This window comes from Pipistrellus kuhlii, unplaced genomic scaffold, assembly GCF_014108245.1.
Source record: "Pipistrellus kuhlii isolate mPipKuh1 unplaced genomic scaffold, mPipKuh1.p scaffold_m20_p_5, whole genome shotgun sequence".
Lineage (NCBI taxonomy): Eukaryota > Metazoa > Chordata > Mammalia > Chiroptera > Vespertilionidae > Pipistrellus > Pipistrellus kuhlii.
In genome coordinates, this window is record NW_023425551.1 from 54,925,247 (window position 1) to 54,944,401 (window position 19,155).

At 38.0% G+C, this 19,155-nt stretch overlaps 1 protein-coding gene across 50 annotated transcripts in view; it reads right to left on the minus strand.

Annotated features, from left to right (window-relative positions):
* Nucleotides 1–600: 600 nt before the first annotated feature.
* The window catches only part of RIMS1 (regulating synaptic membrane exocytosis 1), a 389,815-nt gene continuing 371,260 nt past the window's right edge, over nt 601–19,155 (minus strand). For all 50 annotated transcript variants that reach the window (XM_036413979.2, XM_045572599.1, XM_036413996.2 and 47 more), the window contains 5 exons: nt 10,830–10,968; nt 8,404–8,516; nt 4,990–5,091; nt 4,266–4,405; nt 601–3,219 (listed from right to left, as the gene is read on the minus strand). In XM_036413979.2, coding sequence (XP_036269872.1) covers nt 3,001–3,219; nt 4,266–4,405; nt 4,990–5,091; nt 8,404–8,516; nt 10,830–10,968 — 713 coding nt within the window. In that variant the 3' untranslated portion in view covers nt 601–3,000. The remainder of the gene's footprint in view (nt 3,220–4,265; nt 4,406–4,989; nt 5,092–8,403; nt 8,517–10,829; nt 10,969–19,155) is intronic.

Sequence of the window (19,155 nt, forward strand, 5' to 3'; positions counted from 1 at the left end):
CAATAGGGTAAGATTTAGTCTACTTGTTTAAAAAACTTGAAATAACTGATGTAGTGACATGTTTCAAATTGCTTTATTGTCTCAGATTTGATACTGAGCCAGCTATGTTTATTTTGCTTTACAAAGATAAGGCCGATGTGGTCTATAAAAATGTAAGGGCTCTTAAAAGGCGAAAAGTAGATCTCAACAGTTATTTTACTACCAAATAACAGGGGATCAGTGCTTCAGTGTGAAAATGCTGATTGTGAAATCTGTGAACACACTATTGCAGAAGAAAAATATCCTGAAATTAAGTTAAGAAAGCTAATAATTTCTCATTTATGATGTCAGAGACTCTACTATATGGGAAAATATATCTCCTAAGGTTCTATTGAAAATGATTTAATATATTTCTTGGTTGGTTAAGCCAGCCTACACTAAGGCACAGCTTTACAGATCCATGGGTTTGGAAGAGAAAGATTGACAGGGGACCCAGATGCTTTGACGAGAGAGACGTAGGAATTGACATTTTGATATGTCGCATTTGTGAAATGATTTGTCAGTTGGACAACAGAGTTGTCTCTTATTAGCACACTCAAACAGCAGCAGAAAAACAACCTGTTTTATTCTCATGAGATTTATTGTTTTTTAATAATGCCACTTTTCAGAAGTATAGTCATGTGCTCACTTAGACAGGCTGACAAAGTGAAAACTTGTACGTGATGCAAAGTACCCTTTGGGCCATAGATTAAGACATAGATAGTGCAGTGACAAGTCAAGTCAAATGCCCGCAGCAGACAACAAATCCCAACCTCCCCTTCCCATGATCTGGCTCCCATTTTGCACCATAGAACCCACAGTGGATATCTGGGCAAAACATAGAACACAGATAGCTACCGACTGACATGAAAAGTAAATTTTATTAAACATGTTTACATACATGAGTTGGAAGTTCATTTAAAAGCACAGGGGAGTGTGTTAAGACAAGTGGTCAAAATAGAAAGATACTACCCAATTAGTTGATTGTTGGCCACTAAGACAGAACGGAATCTAGTAGAAGTGCACCAATGCTTCAGTTCTTCCTGCTCAGCATGGTGATTAGTGGTCAGTCTGTGCCCTGTGGAATGATGGGCAGATAATTCTGGCATGTGTAAATAATGATAAAGAATTCACTTGGTGCAGGCAGTATGTCTATGGATTAAAACCTAGTGTGTACACAGTGTCTACATGTGTTACAGCCCCACAGTAAGAATCTACACCAAAATATTTATTAGAAGGAATTTGGTCCATACTACATCACGTTTTCCAGAGGGTAAAAAATAAAGTCCATCTATAGACATTTCACCCCAGGCTCCAGATCGAGTCTGGTGGAAACCTGCAAAATGTCTATAACAAAAATGGATGGCTTAGATTTCTTGGTTATTTCAATATAGTAATTAACGAGCAAACTGTACAAGTACATGCAACATACAAGCGGGCCTATGTGGAACTAACATACATTATTAAATAACCTTTTGTTTCTTTTCTTTTTCATTTTTTATTTATTTTATTTAATTTTTTTTTTACAAAATGTGCATGCAGCGTTGAACAGTTCCAAGTCATGCTGCTCTATCTGTGTAGTCACAAAAATTGAATGACTCATAAAATGAGAAGAACATGTCAATGCACCTGCAGCGTCAGCAGTATGGAACACACACACAGAATGCCACAAGGGAAAGTCAAGGCCAAGAAAAACTCAGATGAAGAAAATGCACATTGAAATTTGACTTTGTTTCATCTCTCCCCTCCCCCCCCAAAAAGTAATATACTTTGCATTAAAAAAAAAAAGAGAGAGCTTTGTGCTTGCATCGATCTCAGAGAAAGGTAAACTAAAATTTGATAAAAACATTAGTTTAGTGCAGAATAGTTCAACTGGAATTTCCAGTGAAATACTGAACAGCTCACACTATGCTCTTTCCGAGTGGACGAGTGTGTCTGCACTGAGGCACAGCCGAGGAGCCCGGGTGTGGCCGAAGTACCTTGGACCCAAGTCCGTTTTAATCACCATTTGGGGAAGTCAAAAGTGTGGTCTATACACATGAGTATGTACTTTTTCTTTTTAGTATCAGAAAGAAAAAGGCATTACAAGGAGAGTTTCCAAGGTATGATTATGCAGCTAATTTTAGTTCCCAGCACTAGTTGCAGATTGACTTCTTTAAAAGTCTTCCATGCAGAACAATGGAAAAGAAAGTAAATTTTTAGAACTCAAACAGATGTGCTCTCCATTAAACACGGTAATTCAGGGACTATTTTTTGGAAAATTTCTGGGTTTCCACACATCAGACTGAAAAATTATAGCATGAAAACCAGTGGAGCCCTTCGGGCCTTGCCTTGTCCAGCTGTTGAGCATGTAGGGGAGATGCTACAGAGGCTGCTTCAGCCCTTTTTGTGGCGAGTTTGGAAAAAGAAAGGAAGGGTCTCTGTAAGCATCACGAGGCCTGTCATGACACAGCCGAAAACTAGTGTAAATAACAAACTCAGTGAAAAACGAAACAAAACAAATCCAAAAGCAACAAATCACACACACAGAAACAAAACACAGAAAAACGAACTCATCGAACATCAGGGAAATAACACTGCTCGTGGTCTGTGTGAAAACGTGTAAAATACTATTTATCACAGAGTGAGAGTTTCCAGTTTGTTCAATTTGGGGTGCGTGCGTGTGGGCGTGTGTGCGTGCGTGCGTGCTTGTGTGTGTGTGTGTGTGTGTGTGTGTGTGTAAATGTGGTTTCTTCTTTTTCTATTAGAAGCATCAGTGGTTCTCACTAGCTTGTTGGTTCTTACTGTAATCTGATTCACTGCCTTGTTCTGTCATATGAAGCCAGATTTGAAACAACAGTTGGGACACATTATTGAAAACTACTACAGGCAAAGCACAAGTTGATTGTCTGTCTCCAACAATGCTTTTGCTCATGAAATATCTGGTTCCGATTATTATCCTGAAAGATAGAGCTTTATTGGAATGACTCTAGTATGAGTTCACTACGATCGAATGCAGGGAGGCCCAGTTGAACTTTCCAGAGATGATTGGGAAGCCCGGCGGGTTAGGGGAGTGAGTGTGGGATCCACCAACGATGACGGTGGGAATAATTTGTACCATCCGATTACCATACTGGACAGATCAAGTTCTTCCAATAAGATCTGGGCCACACCCATAAAGCATTTATGGTCCATTCTTCCATAGTCTCCCCAGACAATCACCTGCAGAGACAGAGAAAGGCAATAAACTTGAACTCCACTCTAGAGTTGTGCCTTAGAAGAGTTGAAAGCAACAATTATATAAAGGTAGGCCAGTGAGCTAAGGAGAAGAAATGAATACCACCAACACTACGGAGGAAAACTAGGTAAGAAGATACTAAAAGGAAGGTGCTCAAAAAGACACTTCACAATATGTTCTAGATTTGATGGAAGGCAGGTAATATTTTCCTAGTCAAGGAGGGGTATTATACACATAAACCATGTTAAAGAAATACATACACAATTTCATTTACATATAAATTTAACACCTTCTTTAGTAACCACTATCTAATAAGCAATGCACGTGACATTCAGTCAGTCCTGAATACTCGCTGGCCCCTGAACATTTCTGTTTTCCTTTATTCCTCACTGTGTCTCATGTCTGTAGATAATAATGCTCAATGAACTATTACTGGCATCATTTGCCTTGATATCTTTCTATCTATCATCACCTACATCTAGCTATGAAGATGGGGCAAGGGGTGACAAATAAGGCAAAAGTAGAGGACAGGATAGAGAGAAGGAAGAAAAGAAGATAGAGCCGAAACCGGTTTGGCTCAATGGATAGAGTGTCGGCTTGGGGACTGGAAGGTCCTGGGTTGGATTCCGGTCAAGGACAAGTACCTTGGTTGCGGGCATATCCCCAGTAGGGGGTGTGCAAGAGGCAGCTGATCGATGACTCTCTCTCATCGATGATTCTAACTCTCTATCTCTCTCCCTTCCTCTCTGTACAAAATCAATAAAATATATTTTAAAAAAAGAAAAGAAAAGAAGATAGAGAAAAAAGGAGAACATTTATTTTATTAAATTCCATCAAACCCATATATATTTTAATACTATACATTATTTTCACAGTAAACAGCAACTTGCTTTTTTTTTTCCTACTGGAGAATGTTATACCACATTTCTCCCAACTGAACTTGAGTCTCTTCCTATTTGATCACCTCTTGGGTGTCTGCATGGATAATGTGGATTTTCAATGTAAAAAAGTCACATGAGCTATGACTCACCTGAAGAACTTTACCCTGCGGACTTTCATCAAACAGCAGGGACTGCTGATACAAAGGATCAAGGGTTTTCCGTGCAATTCTTGTCTTCTTCTTGGCTATACAGGCCCCGTTTTCCAAAAGATACACCTTGACATAGGGAGCTAAACAAAGATAATATTAATGCATGTTAATCCTTTAAGTTAAGTGGATTATATTAGAGAATGCCTTACTAGAGATTTAGAGATGCTTACGGAAAGTTTTCCATTGACTATTTAAATCTTTTACAATTTAAAGTGCTTCAGAAATTCTACTCCTTCACTCCCCTATGTTATCACTGCAGCCATTTACATAATTTCAAATAAATGTATGCAGGTTACCTTAAGACTTTGACTTTCTTGGGGTACATGCGGTATTATAATTCAGGTTTATATCTTAACGCTCATTGTTTCCTTGTATTACAACAAAACTTTTTCCTTTTTCATTTGTAAATGTACCAAAAAACTAATTGACATAAGCTAAGAAACAATCCTAACTGAACTTTTCCTAATATGACAATATTACCCCTCATACTTTCTGACGGAATGATTGTGCCAAGATTCATTTTTATAGTCTCAGAGAATGCAGAAAGCTGCCTTTTTATCTATCAGAGGATAAAAAAACGGAGCATATGAAACTTCAATGCAGCAGGTGTTTGAGTTCTTTGCCCACATGGGCGAGATTTTCTGGTCCAAAGGTCTTCCCTTACCAGGTGTGGATTTGGAGCCAGGTTTTTGTGTGAGACTTCGTGCTCTGATCACTTCCACTTCTAACTGGCCCTTCTTATCCTCCATCCCAATTTGTATATCGCCTGCAAGGGAAAGGGAAGCAAAATGTGTCAGCTTCTCGGAAGGTATGGTCAATGAAAAAAAATAGAGGTTCATAACAGGCTCCAAATTAGGGCTTTCATGACCTTGATAAAAACAAAGATTTAGAACCCCCCAACCCTGCCCTTCTCTCCCTACTTCCAAGTCAGGTGTCAAATATTTCCTCTTAATTTTTCTGGTACTAATCCCTTTAAGAGAGTCCCAGATTAAGTTATAAATTGCTTAACAACAGTAATACGGAGGTATTTAAGTGATTCTTGTACTCTAATAAAGATTTCTTATCCTTTATGTCATTTAGTATATAATATTTCTTAATAAAAAGCATAATCTATTTATATTTCCATTTAGAGAAATCAACATTATTGTCTTGCTGAACATCCTAGCAATCTCATAAGTACTTTCCTCTTTTCCTCCCACCTTCCCCTCCTTCCTTCTAACTTATCTATCTAGCTATTATGAACATACATCCTCAGTTTATTGACCACATGGGCCACTAAATAGGCATGACATTAATGATTTAACCAAATATAGGCTATCTACATTGTTGCCATTATAACTAAAAGCTTTAAAAAGAATTTTTGCATATGTTGTCAATATTCCTTGATCACAAATTCTCAGATTTTAAATTATTGGGTCTAATTGAACAGGCATTCAAAATTCCATGCATATTGCCAAATATTAGTCAGAAAGGCTGTGCCAGTTTTCACTATCAACAGAAGTATTATACCTCACTAATAGCGGTATTAAAAATATGCCTCATTTTTGCTAACCTGATGGTTAAAAAGTAGTAATTTGCATTTTCTTGATTATTAGTAAGGCTGAACATATTTCTAAGTAATTTAAACTTTTATTCCTTCTTTTATGTCTTGCTTGTCATACGCTTTACCCATTTTTAATAAGATAGTCTCCTTTTTTTCTGATGGAGATAATACTTTATCTCTGAAAATGTTAAATGTAATTATTTTGAAGTTATTTTTAGTTAGCTGAGTCATCTCCATTTTTCAGTTTTGAGTTCAAGTTGCCAGGTCAGTTGTTCATTAGTTTTGTCACTTGTTTTAGATCTCAGCTCTTAGAGGTCTCCTGGTCTTTTCTGGTTTGGTTTTAACCACATATAGACATAGTTTAATGAGTCAAAATGTTTTATAAGACTTCTGTTTTGTTTTGTTAAAACATATTTTTATTTATTTCAGAGAGGAAGACACACACACACACACACACACACACACACACACACAGATCAATGATGAGAGAGAATCATTGATCGGCTGCCTCCTCTCCTGCACACCCCACACTGGGGGTTGGGCCCACATGTATCCTGACTGGGAATCAAATCACAGATCCACACTCAATCACTGAGCCTTAGTGGCTGGGTTTAAGACAAATTTTATTAGCATAAAAGATTCCCATTCTCTCTGTCAACTTCGTGCCTTCCAAGGGTCAGTGCTTTCAAAAGTTTCAATATTTTCATCTGGTCTATTTTTCATTTTTTTTGGCATTTGACTCCATATCTCTAAATATCATACTTATAAGATATCATGCTAGTTTTTCAATTTTAGATATTATTATTGACTTCTAATTTCAATCTTTCTCACTTCTTTCCCATCCCCACCACATACTAGATACATTTGGTCATCACATTTTCCAGTATTAATATTTATATTATTATGATTATGTAACATTGTTTATTGCTGAGTGAACTGGAGTACTATGATTATTACTTCTCATTTCTTGGACAGCTCTTCCCCTTCCTTTCCCTTAATAAGTATTTTTTTTTAGAAAGCATTTGCTTACATTTTTATGTACACATCACTAATTCAACCCCACAAACTCTCCTGGGTTGTTTACCTCTTCCTTAAAATCAAATACATTAGGAATTCTATAGATTTTAATCTTATGAAGTCTGACATGATACAATTTGAACAAAATGCTTTGAAGCTTACTACAGCTGTTATTTTTAGGTTTTCCTTCACTACCAACCATTTCTGTGTTGAACATTTTTTTACTGGATCTCATCTTCTCATTTTAATTCACAATTATTAAAATTCACTTCATTCATTTCATGGAAGTATATCCTCCAACAGTTCTCTGTGAAATTTTGGGTATGAGAAAAATGTTTGGAGACTTTTACTGGCCTGAGTTTTTTTTTTTTTTTTATAATATATTTTTTTTATTGATTTTATACAGAGAGGAAGAGAGAGAGATAGAGAGTTAGAAACATCTATGAGAGAGAATCATCGATCAGCTGCCTCCTGCACACCCCCTACCGGAGATGTGCCCGCAGCCAAGGTACATGCCCTTGACCGGAATCGAACCCGGGACCTTTCAGTCCCCAAGCCGACGCTCTATCCACTGAGCCAAACCGGCTTTGGCTGTCTGAGTTTTTATTTAGCCTTAAACTTACTAGAAAACTTGGCCGGCTATAGTACTCTATGCTGGAAATCAATTGCTACTCAGAATTTTGAAGATAACGCACAGTAGACTTCTAGCTCCCAGTGTTATTGTTAGAGTCCAATGAAAATCTGATTTTGATAGTTTTGCATAGAATTATCCTTTTTGGAAGATTTTCTACTGGAGGATTTTCTGTTAATTTCTGGTATTGTGAAATTCTATGATGATGTGCCTCTGCATTGATCTATTTTCAAGCAATTTGTTGAGTGCTACATGGGTCCTTTCAAGCTGGAATCTCAAGTTCTTCAGGGAATAGATATGACACATGCTACATATAATTTTCTCCATTCATTATCTTTCTTTCAGCTTCATTTAGGGTGTATTAGCTAGTAGACATTTTCAATTTATCTGGCTTTGATTTGATCCTTTGGAAATTATTTCCACACAAAGATTTTAGAAACATGACATTAGTTTTCTAAGTATCTTTTTCCACTCCTTGTCTCTCTTTACATTTGAGTCTAAAATATTACTTTTTTTTTTAAGTTTTGAAGTAGAAAGGCAATTTATTTTTACATAATGAAACTTTTATGATAACATTCTTTACTAAATAATCCATCATTTTTTTCCCATGCTGTGAAATGTTACCCTTTATCCTACATTTGGATCTACTATAGATTCTCTATTTTGACAGGGGTTTTCTGATAATTCAAAGATGTAGGGTTATCTTTATTCATTTTGCATAATGTCTCCAGTTAGAAAAATGCATTAGAAATTTGAATAGTCATTTGAAACCAGCAACACCCTAGCTGAAATGTCACTTTTCACTTGCATTACAATTATGCTACTTTAAATGACCTTGTCAACCATGAAATATCACTTTTTCTGTAGAAAAGTTAATTTATTCTTACCCATTGCAGGGGTGGCGAGGGTTTGGCGGCCAACAAGCTGGGCTGGTCCCAGCCCATCGAGAAAATCACTAAATTGACTGTCCGCTCCTAATCTCACTCCAGGAAATATTAAGCTATTAGCAAAAGTACAAAAAATCAAAACATTAGCTCTCCCATAATTCTTTTCATATTTTCCATTATACTACTAATTCTGATCATAAATCATAAACACTGCTTAGACAATAGGCTTACTTATTGATTGCATCGCCTCTGCACCAAGCAAGCATATGAGTGAGAGTCATCTCTGATTGAGAAAAGATCTAAACTCTCAAATTAAGAGCAGATGTGGTAGTCAAGAGAGCTCTGTTATAGTTTTTAATATATTACATTTTCTGGACACCTACAAATAAAATTCCCTACCTAAATACTAGTATATCACTGACATAAAATATAAGATGCACATTTTTATATCATGAACTTTACATAAATAATTGCTCATAAACATTGTGTAACATTAATGTTAAACTTAAAAAATACCTAATGGTTTCTTAAATAAATATTATAGCATAATACACACATTCTTATTTAAAAATAAAAATGTTCAATTTATTCATTTTGAGTGCATTACATTTCTATATTATCTGAGGTTTTTACTTAGTTCAAATGGCAATGGATTGATTAAGATATGTCTGTTTCTTACTACATGGCTGCCTGAATTTCCTGGGCTGTGAGCTCCAGCAGAGCAGTGATTATGCTCTTTGTGTTTATTGATGTATCCTGGGTAACAAGAACCAGGCTTGTTAGGTGGCTGGACTGCAATAAGCATTTTTAAAATAAACAGATGTCCATAGGGATTTATTACTTCCAATGTGCTTCCACAGATACTATTTCTTCACAACGAAGTGAATTACAAGGGTACATATTATCACCCATCCAGAGACTATGAAAATAAATTTTTGAGAGTCTAAGGGGCTTATCTATGATGGACATAAATATCATTTGATCTGTTAATTTTTATATAAAAATAATGTATCCAGTCTTGCATTTGGATATTGCTTTATAACCCTTGATCACATATTGGTATTTTGTCAGCAAGTTTATCTCCATAAATTTCACCCCTGCAGATTTTTTGGTCTTAGCTATATCTTGCTGATAGCATGCATCCCAATAATTTGATCAAATAAATAAACTTGTAAGTTTTAGGAATGGGAAAGAATATAGCAAATATGAACTTGGCATACTTTTATTTTATTTTCTGAACAAAATAGAAAAATTCCAGTAAAATACAATAAAATATTAATATTAGGATTGGTAAATGAATTATTTAAATGGTAATAAATGAATAACTGTAAAAAATGTTTACATGGTTAATTCCCAAGTAACCCACTGAAGAATAATTACTAATTTGTAAGACCTGTCACCTCAGTAAAAATTCAGTTTTATCAGAAAAATTCTCAAGCATAGGAAAATTAAATAGTAAAAAATAAATTAGGTAAGCAAAATAAATAAATAAATAAATAAATAAATAAATAAATAAATAAATTCTAATTATATTTTTTCAAAATTAATTAATTTTGGAATTAACTAAAACTCTTTAGTAAAAAAATAACAAGGAAGATAAATCCTGGGCTTTTATCTTAAGGGAAAAATGAGTTAGTGATGTTTTAAAAACATGAAAATATAAGTTGCTGTTCTGAGAGTTTTTAACTTACAACTTAGAACCCTAAATAGTTTGGAGAAATATAAGAATATAAAAATTAGTTCCTCAGTCACTTTTTCTTTTCCTGACTTTTCTTTTTTATTGATTTTATTGGGGTGACACTGGTTAATAAAATACACTGGTTTCAGGTGTAGAGTTCCACAACACGTAATCTGTACACGGTACTGTGTGCTCACTACTCCAAGTCTCCCTCCATCACCAACTGTATCCTCTTCTACCTCTCCCTCCATTCCACTTCCCCTCCAATCATCACCATACTGTTGTCTGTGTCTATGAGTTTTTGTTTTAATTCCTTTAGAATTTTCATCCAGCTCCACAACCCGCCTCCTCTCTGACAGCTGCCAGTCTGTTCCTCACTTCTAAATTTCAGTTCAGATTTTGGTAACCGGGCCAGACAATGAGTTTCCCATATGAAAGAATCCATTGAAGGTGACATTTCTACAATAAACATCCATGAGTGGACTATTTCGAACTTTCCTGAATGATAGAAATCAGTTTATATTAACCCAACATTGCACCATTCCTTTGAAGGTTCTGAATGACCAGGTCGGTGCAGAGGCATGTCTGTGTGTGTGTATGTATCACAAGAGGTCAGGCATTTTTAAATAGATGACTGACCAGCTAGTGAAATGAAGACATTCACAGTACCCCTTGGGGGCTGTGTTATTTTCCCTATGCCTCCATGTCCATGGTTCCAAAGCCATGCAGATGAGCCGGCGTCACTTACTTTCCCTCGGAGCTGTAGCTGTTGATGCTGCCATCAGTAGACTCTCGACTTGGCTGTCTCACCATCTTCCTCATCTCGGCTGCCATGCCCGTTTCTGTGCTTCTCTGGATGGTGCTTTTTAACTTCTTGTGGCCCGACTCTGGCAGGAGAGAGGGAAAAAAACTCTAAGTTTGGTTTAGGCAATTTCCCGAATATTGACTCCACAAATACAATAGTTCATTAGGTGCACAGTTAAACGTTAAACTCAGAAACAAAGCGTCTAACAGAGTCATGTGATTAAGTAAATCTTTTTGCCAAAGTGTGCTTTGGCCAAGAGGGGTGGCAATATTGCTCTGGTTTCAGGGACTGCCTGAATCTCAAAGAGCCAAAAGGAACTCATTGTATTACTGCTGCCGAAGTTGTGAACTTCAATGAAAAAATGGATTTGGCACCAAACTGCTATGTGCAAAGAGAATGCTGAACAACATAATCTGGAATGCTCCAATGTGTGGGAACCGTCCTAAACGAGGGGCCATGTCCTTTAAAGGAGAAGAGGCACTTGGAAGAAAGCGTGGAAAATACCGCAGTTTGGGTACTGCCACACAGCAGCAGTCCTCCTAGGGAAACTTCAGTATTTCATTTGATGTTTTTCACAACACTTTGACAAACCCAATCTCATTAAAGACGGCATGTATGTTGCTTATGCAGATTGAATAGGTATTATCTTAATTCCAAGGTTTCAAAGTTACCTCATGGCCCTTGGACTTTAGAGCAATATCCTTGAGCCCATTGGAAATGTATTAACTAACATTCTATTTACAGCATGGAAATTCTAAAACATTTATTTGAATAGGGCAATATCAAAAGGTTAGATAAACTATTAGACCTTTAACACCTGCCATGCCTTTTTCATCTACACATCCTACAAGCATTTATGGGTTTATTTTAATTTTTCTAAAGTATAATTTAATATTCATTAATAATACACGAAAATGCTCTATATACATACATACAGAAACTACCAATATATGAGTATATAATAAATTTTTCAATCTTCATAAATCTTCTGTGAAGCGGGTGCCTAAAAATAAGCCATATGAAAAATTGCATGTTTTCTTCTGATTTGCATCTTTTGTCAATTGTCTAATAAAAGATATCATTGGTTATGTGATATGGACTCAATATGGAATATTCTCTACAGGAGAGTCATGGTGATCCCATGATAAGAACACAAGTGTGATTATGATACTTCTTTGTGCAAGATCTTGTGATGGTCTATCATTAAAATTAAAAGAAAACCCAAAATTGTTTTCATTGCCTACAGAATGCTAGCTAGGACCTGGCTACCTCTCAGATCTCACCCTCATCCCATGTGCACACTGCTGCCCAGTCACATTTCCTTCCCTGAATTTCTCATCTACTCCAAGCACATGTTTCCTTACTGGCATCTCCTGCTGACTTTTTTCACCTTGCTCCCTCATCTTATTTGGGTCTGTTTCAGTCCTCATCAATCTTTGTCCTCTTGCCGTGGTTCATATTTCTTCAGAGCAATGCTCCATCTTTCATTAAACCTCAATTTGTTTGTTGTCTGTTTCCCCAAATAGAACTTATTTCTATGAGAGAGAGACATGTGACTATTGCTGACTGTTTTCCCTAGCATGGAGAACAGTGGGATAAACTCGGTAACAGGATGACACCACAATCCTAATGTGCAATTGTCTCATTCCATTTAATATAATCGTAATATAATACAAACACACCCGTGTTTATTGTTTTTAATGATTGCACTGTTCCATCCTATGGCTATGTGGTATCATACTTAAACCATCTCTTTCTGGATGAGCATTCTCAGTTGCTAGAGTTTTTATAGAACACATTTCTAGACATTGAAAAGCTGGTCAAAGTGTAGGGGTCTGTTTAATCTTCATAGCTATTTCTAAATTGTCCTTTAGAAACATTGCAGCAATTTGTACCCCTGCCAACATTTATGCAGATGCACCCATTTATCCAGCAAAGGCATAGGACTTTTCTACACTTCCCCTTTCTGGTGTTTGTCTTGTCCATTGACTTGTTATTATAGAATGTGTACACATACCAAAGGCAGGGACTTCATTTACGGCCATTCTGAGTGCTGTATAGTTTTGGTATATTTATATCTATCTAAATACTGTGCCTCCTTCTTAGATATAGGTCCTTTATGAAGTCGCTGTGGTAGAGTAACACGTCCTTCATGCACACACGGGCCAGATCCCACGTGAGGGGGAGGGACAAGCCTCAAGGGCTTATTATCAATCGTGATAAAAGTTTCCAAGGCAGGATGAGGCATTACAGCTGGGACGGGGAGGCAAATTCTTTGGTAATCATGGCTAGAAAAAGCGTGGGCAAACTTTCAATCTAAATCCAAATGATAAGGTGATGTTGGAAACTGGAGGAGAAACAGTTAAGGGATCAGCAGAAAGGAGTTTCAGGTTAGAGTATACATTACTTCAGATTTTCATCCATCCACCCACCCACCCATTCAACCAACCAAACAACAAATATTTATGAAGCCCCTAATGTGCGTCACACACTGTTCTAGGCGCTGGGCACGTACTGATAAATGACCAATTTCCTGTATCCTGGAGCTTACACTCCACTGTGTGTATTTCTTCTGTGTACACAAGAAAGGGAATGAACAAATAAACAAACACTATCACTGGTAATACCTGCTGTGGGAAAAAAAAGTTAGGTGGGAGAAGATGGATAGAGAGTGACAGAGCAAGAGCAGCAATGGGCTTTTTAAAAAAGGGGCCAGGTTCTCATTAAACATTGGACAGGGGAGGAACCCCACAGAGGAACTGATCCTGGGAACTGCAGCGGGGAGGCTGCGTGGTGGTCAGGAGGGGCTGCTGTTTTGTCAGAAGCACACAGTCCTCCAGGTTTCTTCTGCAGTCTCTTCAGTGTGGATGCTGGCCTTGACTGCTCTGTGAGCTGGCAGTCCAGGGGATCCTGGAGGTAGGCTGTCAAGACCTGCGTTCTGTACATTTCCCAATACAGGTTTCACATGGTTGTCATTCATTACATATTTTCACATGGCTGTCATTCATTACGTATTTGTATAATTAGTGGAAAGAAAAAAATTAAAAGTGAACAGCCTGTTAATTTTTTTGCTTTTTAAAAAAGTTGGAATATCAAGTTTTCTTAAAGAAGGGTATATCTACAGGGTATCCCAAAATCCTTAGAGCAGTTTTAAAGCTTAATAGTTTCCAAAATGTAAAGGTTACACACTTTGAAAAGACATCACTTGAAAGGTTGGTTATTACCTTCCTCTCATATTTACTTTTGTGAATCTGAATTACATATTTTAATTTTAAAGTTTTGTTTTTTGTTTTTTTTAGTTCTTTTGAAGATAGCAAACATAGACCAATTTAGCTCTTGCCTTATTTATGCTAATACTCAAGGCAAAGAGCTTTGATGGACTGAACAATTTTATAAAGGCCCAGGTAAAAGCTGAATAAATAGTTCCAGCAATGAATCTGCCCCATTTGAATTCAAAGGGCTCTAATATTATTCAGAAGAAAGGGTAGGGAGAAACACTGTTTAATAGGTGTAGAAACTAGAAATTTTGTGCAACATAATCCATGCAACAAATATCTGTTCAGCACTTACACTGGGCCCAGTCTCTTCTAGATGCTGGTGATCCAGCAGTGAACACAACAGACAAGCACCCCTGCCCACATGGAGCTTACAAGCTAGTGAATATAATGACCTGCTCAGTAGTTAGTAGCAGAAACCGCATTAGAAACCTGATTTTCTGAATCTTAGTCTTGTGATCACTCCATTATATCACAGTTTAGAAAAACACAAAATCTCATCTTACTTATTTTACAAACAGAACAACAGTTTAGCCACATGGATATTTTCATTTATACGCCCTCATATGGACTTATAAATTCATTTGAAAACTTTGTTGAAAGTCACATATATTCTATACAAGTACAAATGAATGTAATCACTATTTCTGCATATGCTGTAAATACAGCGTACATGTTACATACATGTATTATTTTTAATATCAATATAATGCATTAACCATAAAATATTAGCAAATACAATACTATTATGCTTATTAACACAGTAGCACTATTCTTTAATAATTATTTATATACATTGAAGAATATTAACCTGATAAAGACATGAACTCTGATATCAAATTATGAACATGAAACCTTTGACTTAAGTCTTTAAGTATTATACAAAGAACCAAAGGATTAGAAAACTAGTATATGTATGTTAATATTCTATGTTCACAAACACATAAAATTTAGTACAATCCATAACATTTGGAGCAATATTTTACCTGGACTTAGGAAGAACAAACTTTCTCTCACTGAATATTCCAAAGTGCCTTATTTACATATGTACTTATACTCTCTTTTCATATTTAGAGATGTGTGTTATATTTAGAAACAGCCTACCAACTTTTCACTCTGGAAATACTTTTTAGCACCAAGTACCTGTAATATAATAGATATCATTTTAGGGGTGGAAGCTACAGCAGTAATGATACAGAATAGCACATATAATAAACAACTAAAACAAGTAAGTTAACATAATAATTTTAGATATTGGTAATCATCATGAAAGAAAAACAAAGCAGAAGAGACGGTCTCAGTAAAGTGAGTTACTTTTGATCAGCTGGGCATGGAAGGCCACATCTGAGAATGCAGAAAAGGATTTAGCCATGCAAAAAACTGAAGGGAGATGGCCCAGACAGAAGAAGCAAGAATAGGACTCTGAGAAGTGACTGTCCTTCCTGGCTTTTCTGAGAAAGCTAGGAGAGGGTGACAAAGGTGGATGATGAGAAGACGGAGAAGAGGCTGAAGGACCTGGTGGTGCAGGACCAGCAGGGAAGCAGCCTGGATGTTGCGCTGAGAGTGCTGGGAAGCCACAGGGGGTGATGATACATCCAATCTATGATCTAAGCTTTTGAAGGATCCCTGTGGTTACTTGGTGGAGAATGAGTGTTAGGAACTAAAAGTGAAAGCAGGGGGAATATTTGGAAAGTTACTTTTCTACCGAAGAGGAGATAAATAATGGCTTAAGTTAGGGAAGCAGCAGTGGAGATAAGGAAGTAGGGTGAGCACTGATTATATTTTGAAGAGGATCTTATGGTACTTGCTCTATTCCATGTAGAGGTGGTTCTGGAAAAAAGAAGAAGGAGGAAGAGAAGGAGGAAGAGGAGGAGGAAGAGGAGGAGGAAGAGGAGGAGGAGGAGGAGGAAGAGGAGGAGGAGGAGGAGGAGGAGGAGGAGGAGGAAGAATCAGTAGTTTTTAGTTTTACATAGGATAACTACTAGTAATTGAATGATAGCACCAGTTACTGAAAAGGGAACTCATTGTGGGTGATGGAAATGGTGAGTTCTCTTTAGGACATTTGAGTTGCTCCCTAAAAAGCCATGTGAAGAGTAAAGTAGAAAGAATTATCATGAGTCAGAACCATAAGGTCAGTGCCAGAAATAGGTAGTCAGACAGAGAGACAGACAGGCAGGATATAACGGTATGCAGATGAAATTAAAAGCTGTGATACTAAATATAATAGGGAGGATGTATCCTATATAATAAAGAGGTAATATGCAAATTGATCATTATACCCTCACAAGATGGCTGCCTATGACCAGGCCGGCAGCGGGGTTAGTGAAGGACAACCAAATGACTGAACAGTAGGCTGCGTGGGGCAACCACACCAGCAGGGGGGCTGGGTGGGGGGAGACGTGAGGGGTGACCAGGCCAGCAGGGAGGGCAGTTGGGGGCAACCAGGCTAACTGGGAGGGGGTGACCAGACCCGCAGGGGGGGAGGCAGTTAGGGGTGACGAGGCCAGCAGAGGGGGGCAGTTGGGGGCAACCAGATTGGCAGATGGGGGGGGGCAGTAAGAAGCAACCAGGCCAGTAGGAGGGGCAGTTAGAGGTGACCAAGTCGGCAGGTAGGGTGCAGTTGGGAGTGACCAGGCCAGCAGGGAGGGGGGCAGTTGGTGGTGATTAGGCTGGGGGGAGGGGGGACAGTGAGGGACAACTAGGCCAGCGGAGGGGGCAGTTTGGGGTAACCAGGCCAGCAGGGGGGACAGTAAGGGGTGACCAGGCCAGCATGGGGGGCAGTTGGGAGTGACCAGGCTGGCAGGGAAAGGGAAGTTGGGGGAACCTGGCCAGCAGCGGGGGACAGTTAGGGGCAATCAGGCTGGCTTGCAGAGGCAGTGAGGGGAGATCAGGCCAGTATGGAGAGGCAGTTAGGGGTGACGAGGCAGGCAGACAGGTGATTGATTAGGAGCCAGCGGTCCAGGATTGTGAGAGGGATGTCCAACTGCTGGTTTAGGACCAATCCCTGGGATCAGGCCTAAACTGGCAGTTGGACACCTCCTGAGGGTTCCCAATTGGAGAGGGTGCAGGCTGGGCTGAGAGGACCCCCCCACCCTCCTCCACAGACACTGGCCCTCTAGTAGATAGACATAAAAAGAGTAGACAGAATGGAGCCTACGATTCCAGAAGACTGCTAAGAAGTCTACTAAGACCTTCTAAGGTACATGGAAGGACAGGTAAGTGTCATGGTGCAGAAATGAAAAGAATAAAGTGTTTTAAGAAGTAAAAAACAAATGTGGATAACTACTTAGAATTTTAGTAAGGACCAGACATAGAAGTGGAGACATACTTGACTCTATAGAGATCTCTGATTTCAAGAGAAGTAGGTTCAGGGAAGTAGGGCTGGGATCCTGAAGTCAATGGCCACTCAGAAGACAGAATGAGAGGTGAGTAAGCAGGGACAATGCCTATGACTATTTTGAAAAGGTTTGTTGTGATGGAGAGGCAGTATTTGTAAATTCACATAGGATTCGGGGAGGTTGTTCATTATTTTTAAGGTGTGTGATATTAGAGCTTATTTCCATGCAAACAGCAATGATTAAATGCACAGGGAAAAACACCACATGTGTAGGTCTAATGTTATTCATTGGAGAGGTAGATAATGTCCAAGAAAAGACTGCTTCGTTCAATTAAATCAGTCCCTAATGCCCAATGAAGTCAATTCCATCAATGAACTGGAAAAAATCAGTTTTTAAAAAATCAGCTAGTTAATTCAACAAATTGTGTCCAAAAGATAAATGCAATAGTGTCTATTAACTCACAAAGAAAAACTATAGAGGAAGTTTGACCATTTGGTTACCCTGAAACAACTGAGATCAGTGATACAATTTTTTTTTTTTTTTTTTAATGTAGAGTGATGAAATTCAGTAATTTTTACAAAAAAAAGTTGTGGTTAATATGATATGCTTTGTTCATTCATTCTTTTACTTACCCATTGAACAGACTCTCTGGAGTGCTTTGGGCCCTGGACTGTAAATGTAAGTGTGGGAAGGAAACAGGCCCGGAGCCAACGATGTCACAGCTTAGTAGGAGAGACTAAGTGAAAGTTTAGTTGTGATTCCGTGTGGCTCAACAGAGAGGATTTATTTATATGCATTTAGTTGTAGGTATTTATTTTATGTAAATTTAGTAATATGGAGAGAGGATGAGAAGGGAAGAGGGAGGACGATTTAATCAGTGAGTGTGAATTTGCGCTTGCTATGCCACTAAATGAGCAGGGACCTGGCAAGATCAGAAGGTGAGAATGCAATTCTTCTCCTTTTGTTTCGGTTCCTAAAAGACAAATCTGGTGTTTGTGATGATTTCTAAAATAGGCTGCCTAAAAACAGACCAACTATTTTATCTGGTGTTCCAACAAAGCTGCAGAAATATAGTCAAACGGATAGTATCAGACTTACTGAGAGACTATGCATTGGTATTCAAGGGACTTTCAAAGGGAATTTTAACTTTCAGATGGTGAAGGGGGGATTTGTATTTCAGGTCAAGAGAGTAATCTGCTTAAGGGTCTAGAAATGATACACAGCAAAGTCCCTTGAAGGGATAAATACAATACATTTCCTGAAAGACCAGAGTTCAATAAAGAGTGAGACCTGGCAGCTAAAAAAGTAAGCAAGGATCGGGCCTAAATCGGCAGTCGGACATCCCCTGAGGGGTCCAGGATTGGAGAGGGTGCAGACTGGGGAACACCCCCCTACCCCTAGAGCACAGATTTCATGCACCAGTCCTCTAGTAGTTTAATATTCTGAAACAAACTTGGATATATGAAGTTCCCAATTATGGTTTGGCAATGATCACACTGCACTGGTTGTTATGGGCAGAAATGAGAATTTGAGATCACAAAGGAAATGGGTATAAAATTTTTTTTTCTATATTCTATAAAATAAAGTAGGTTCTTTGTGCTTCTCAACACACTCCTTGAAAGAAATTAGATAACTTTTAATCAAAATGGGAATGAT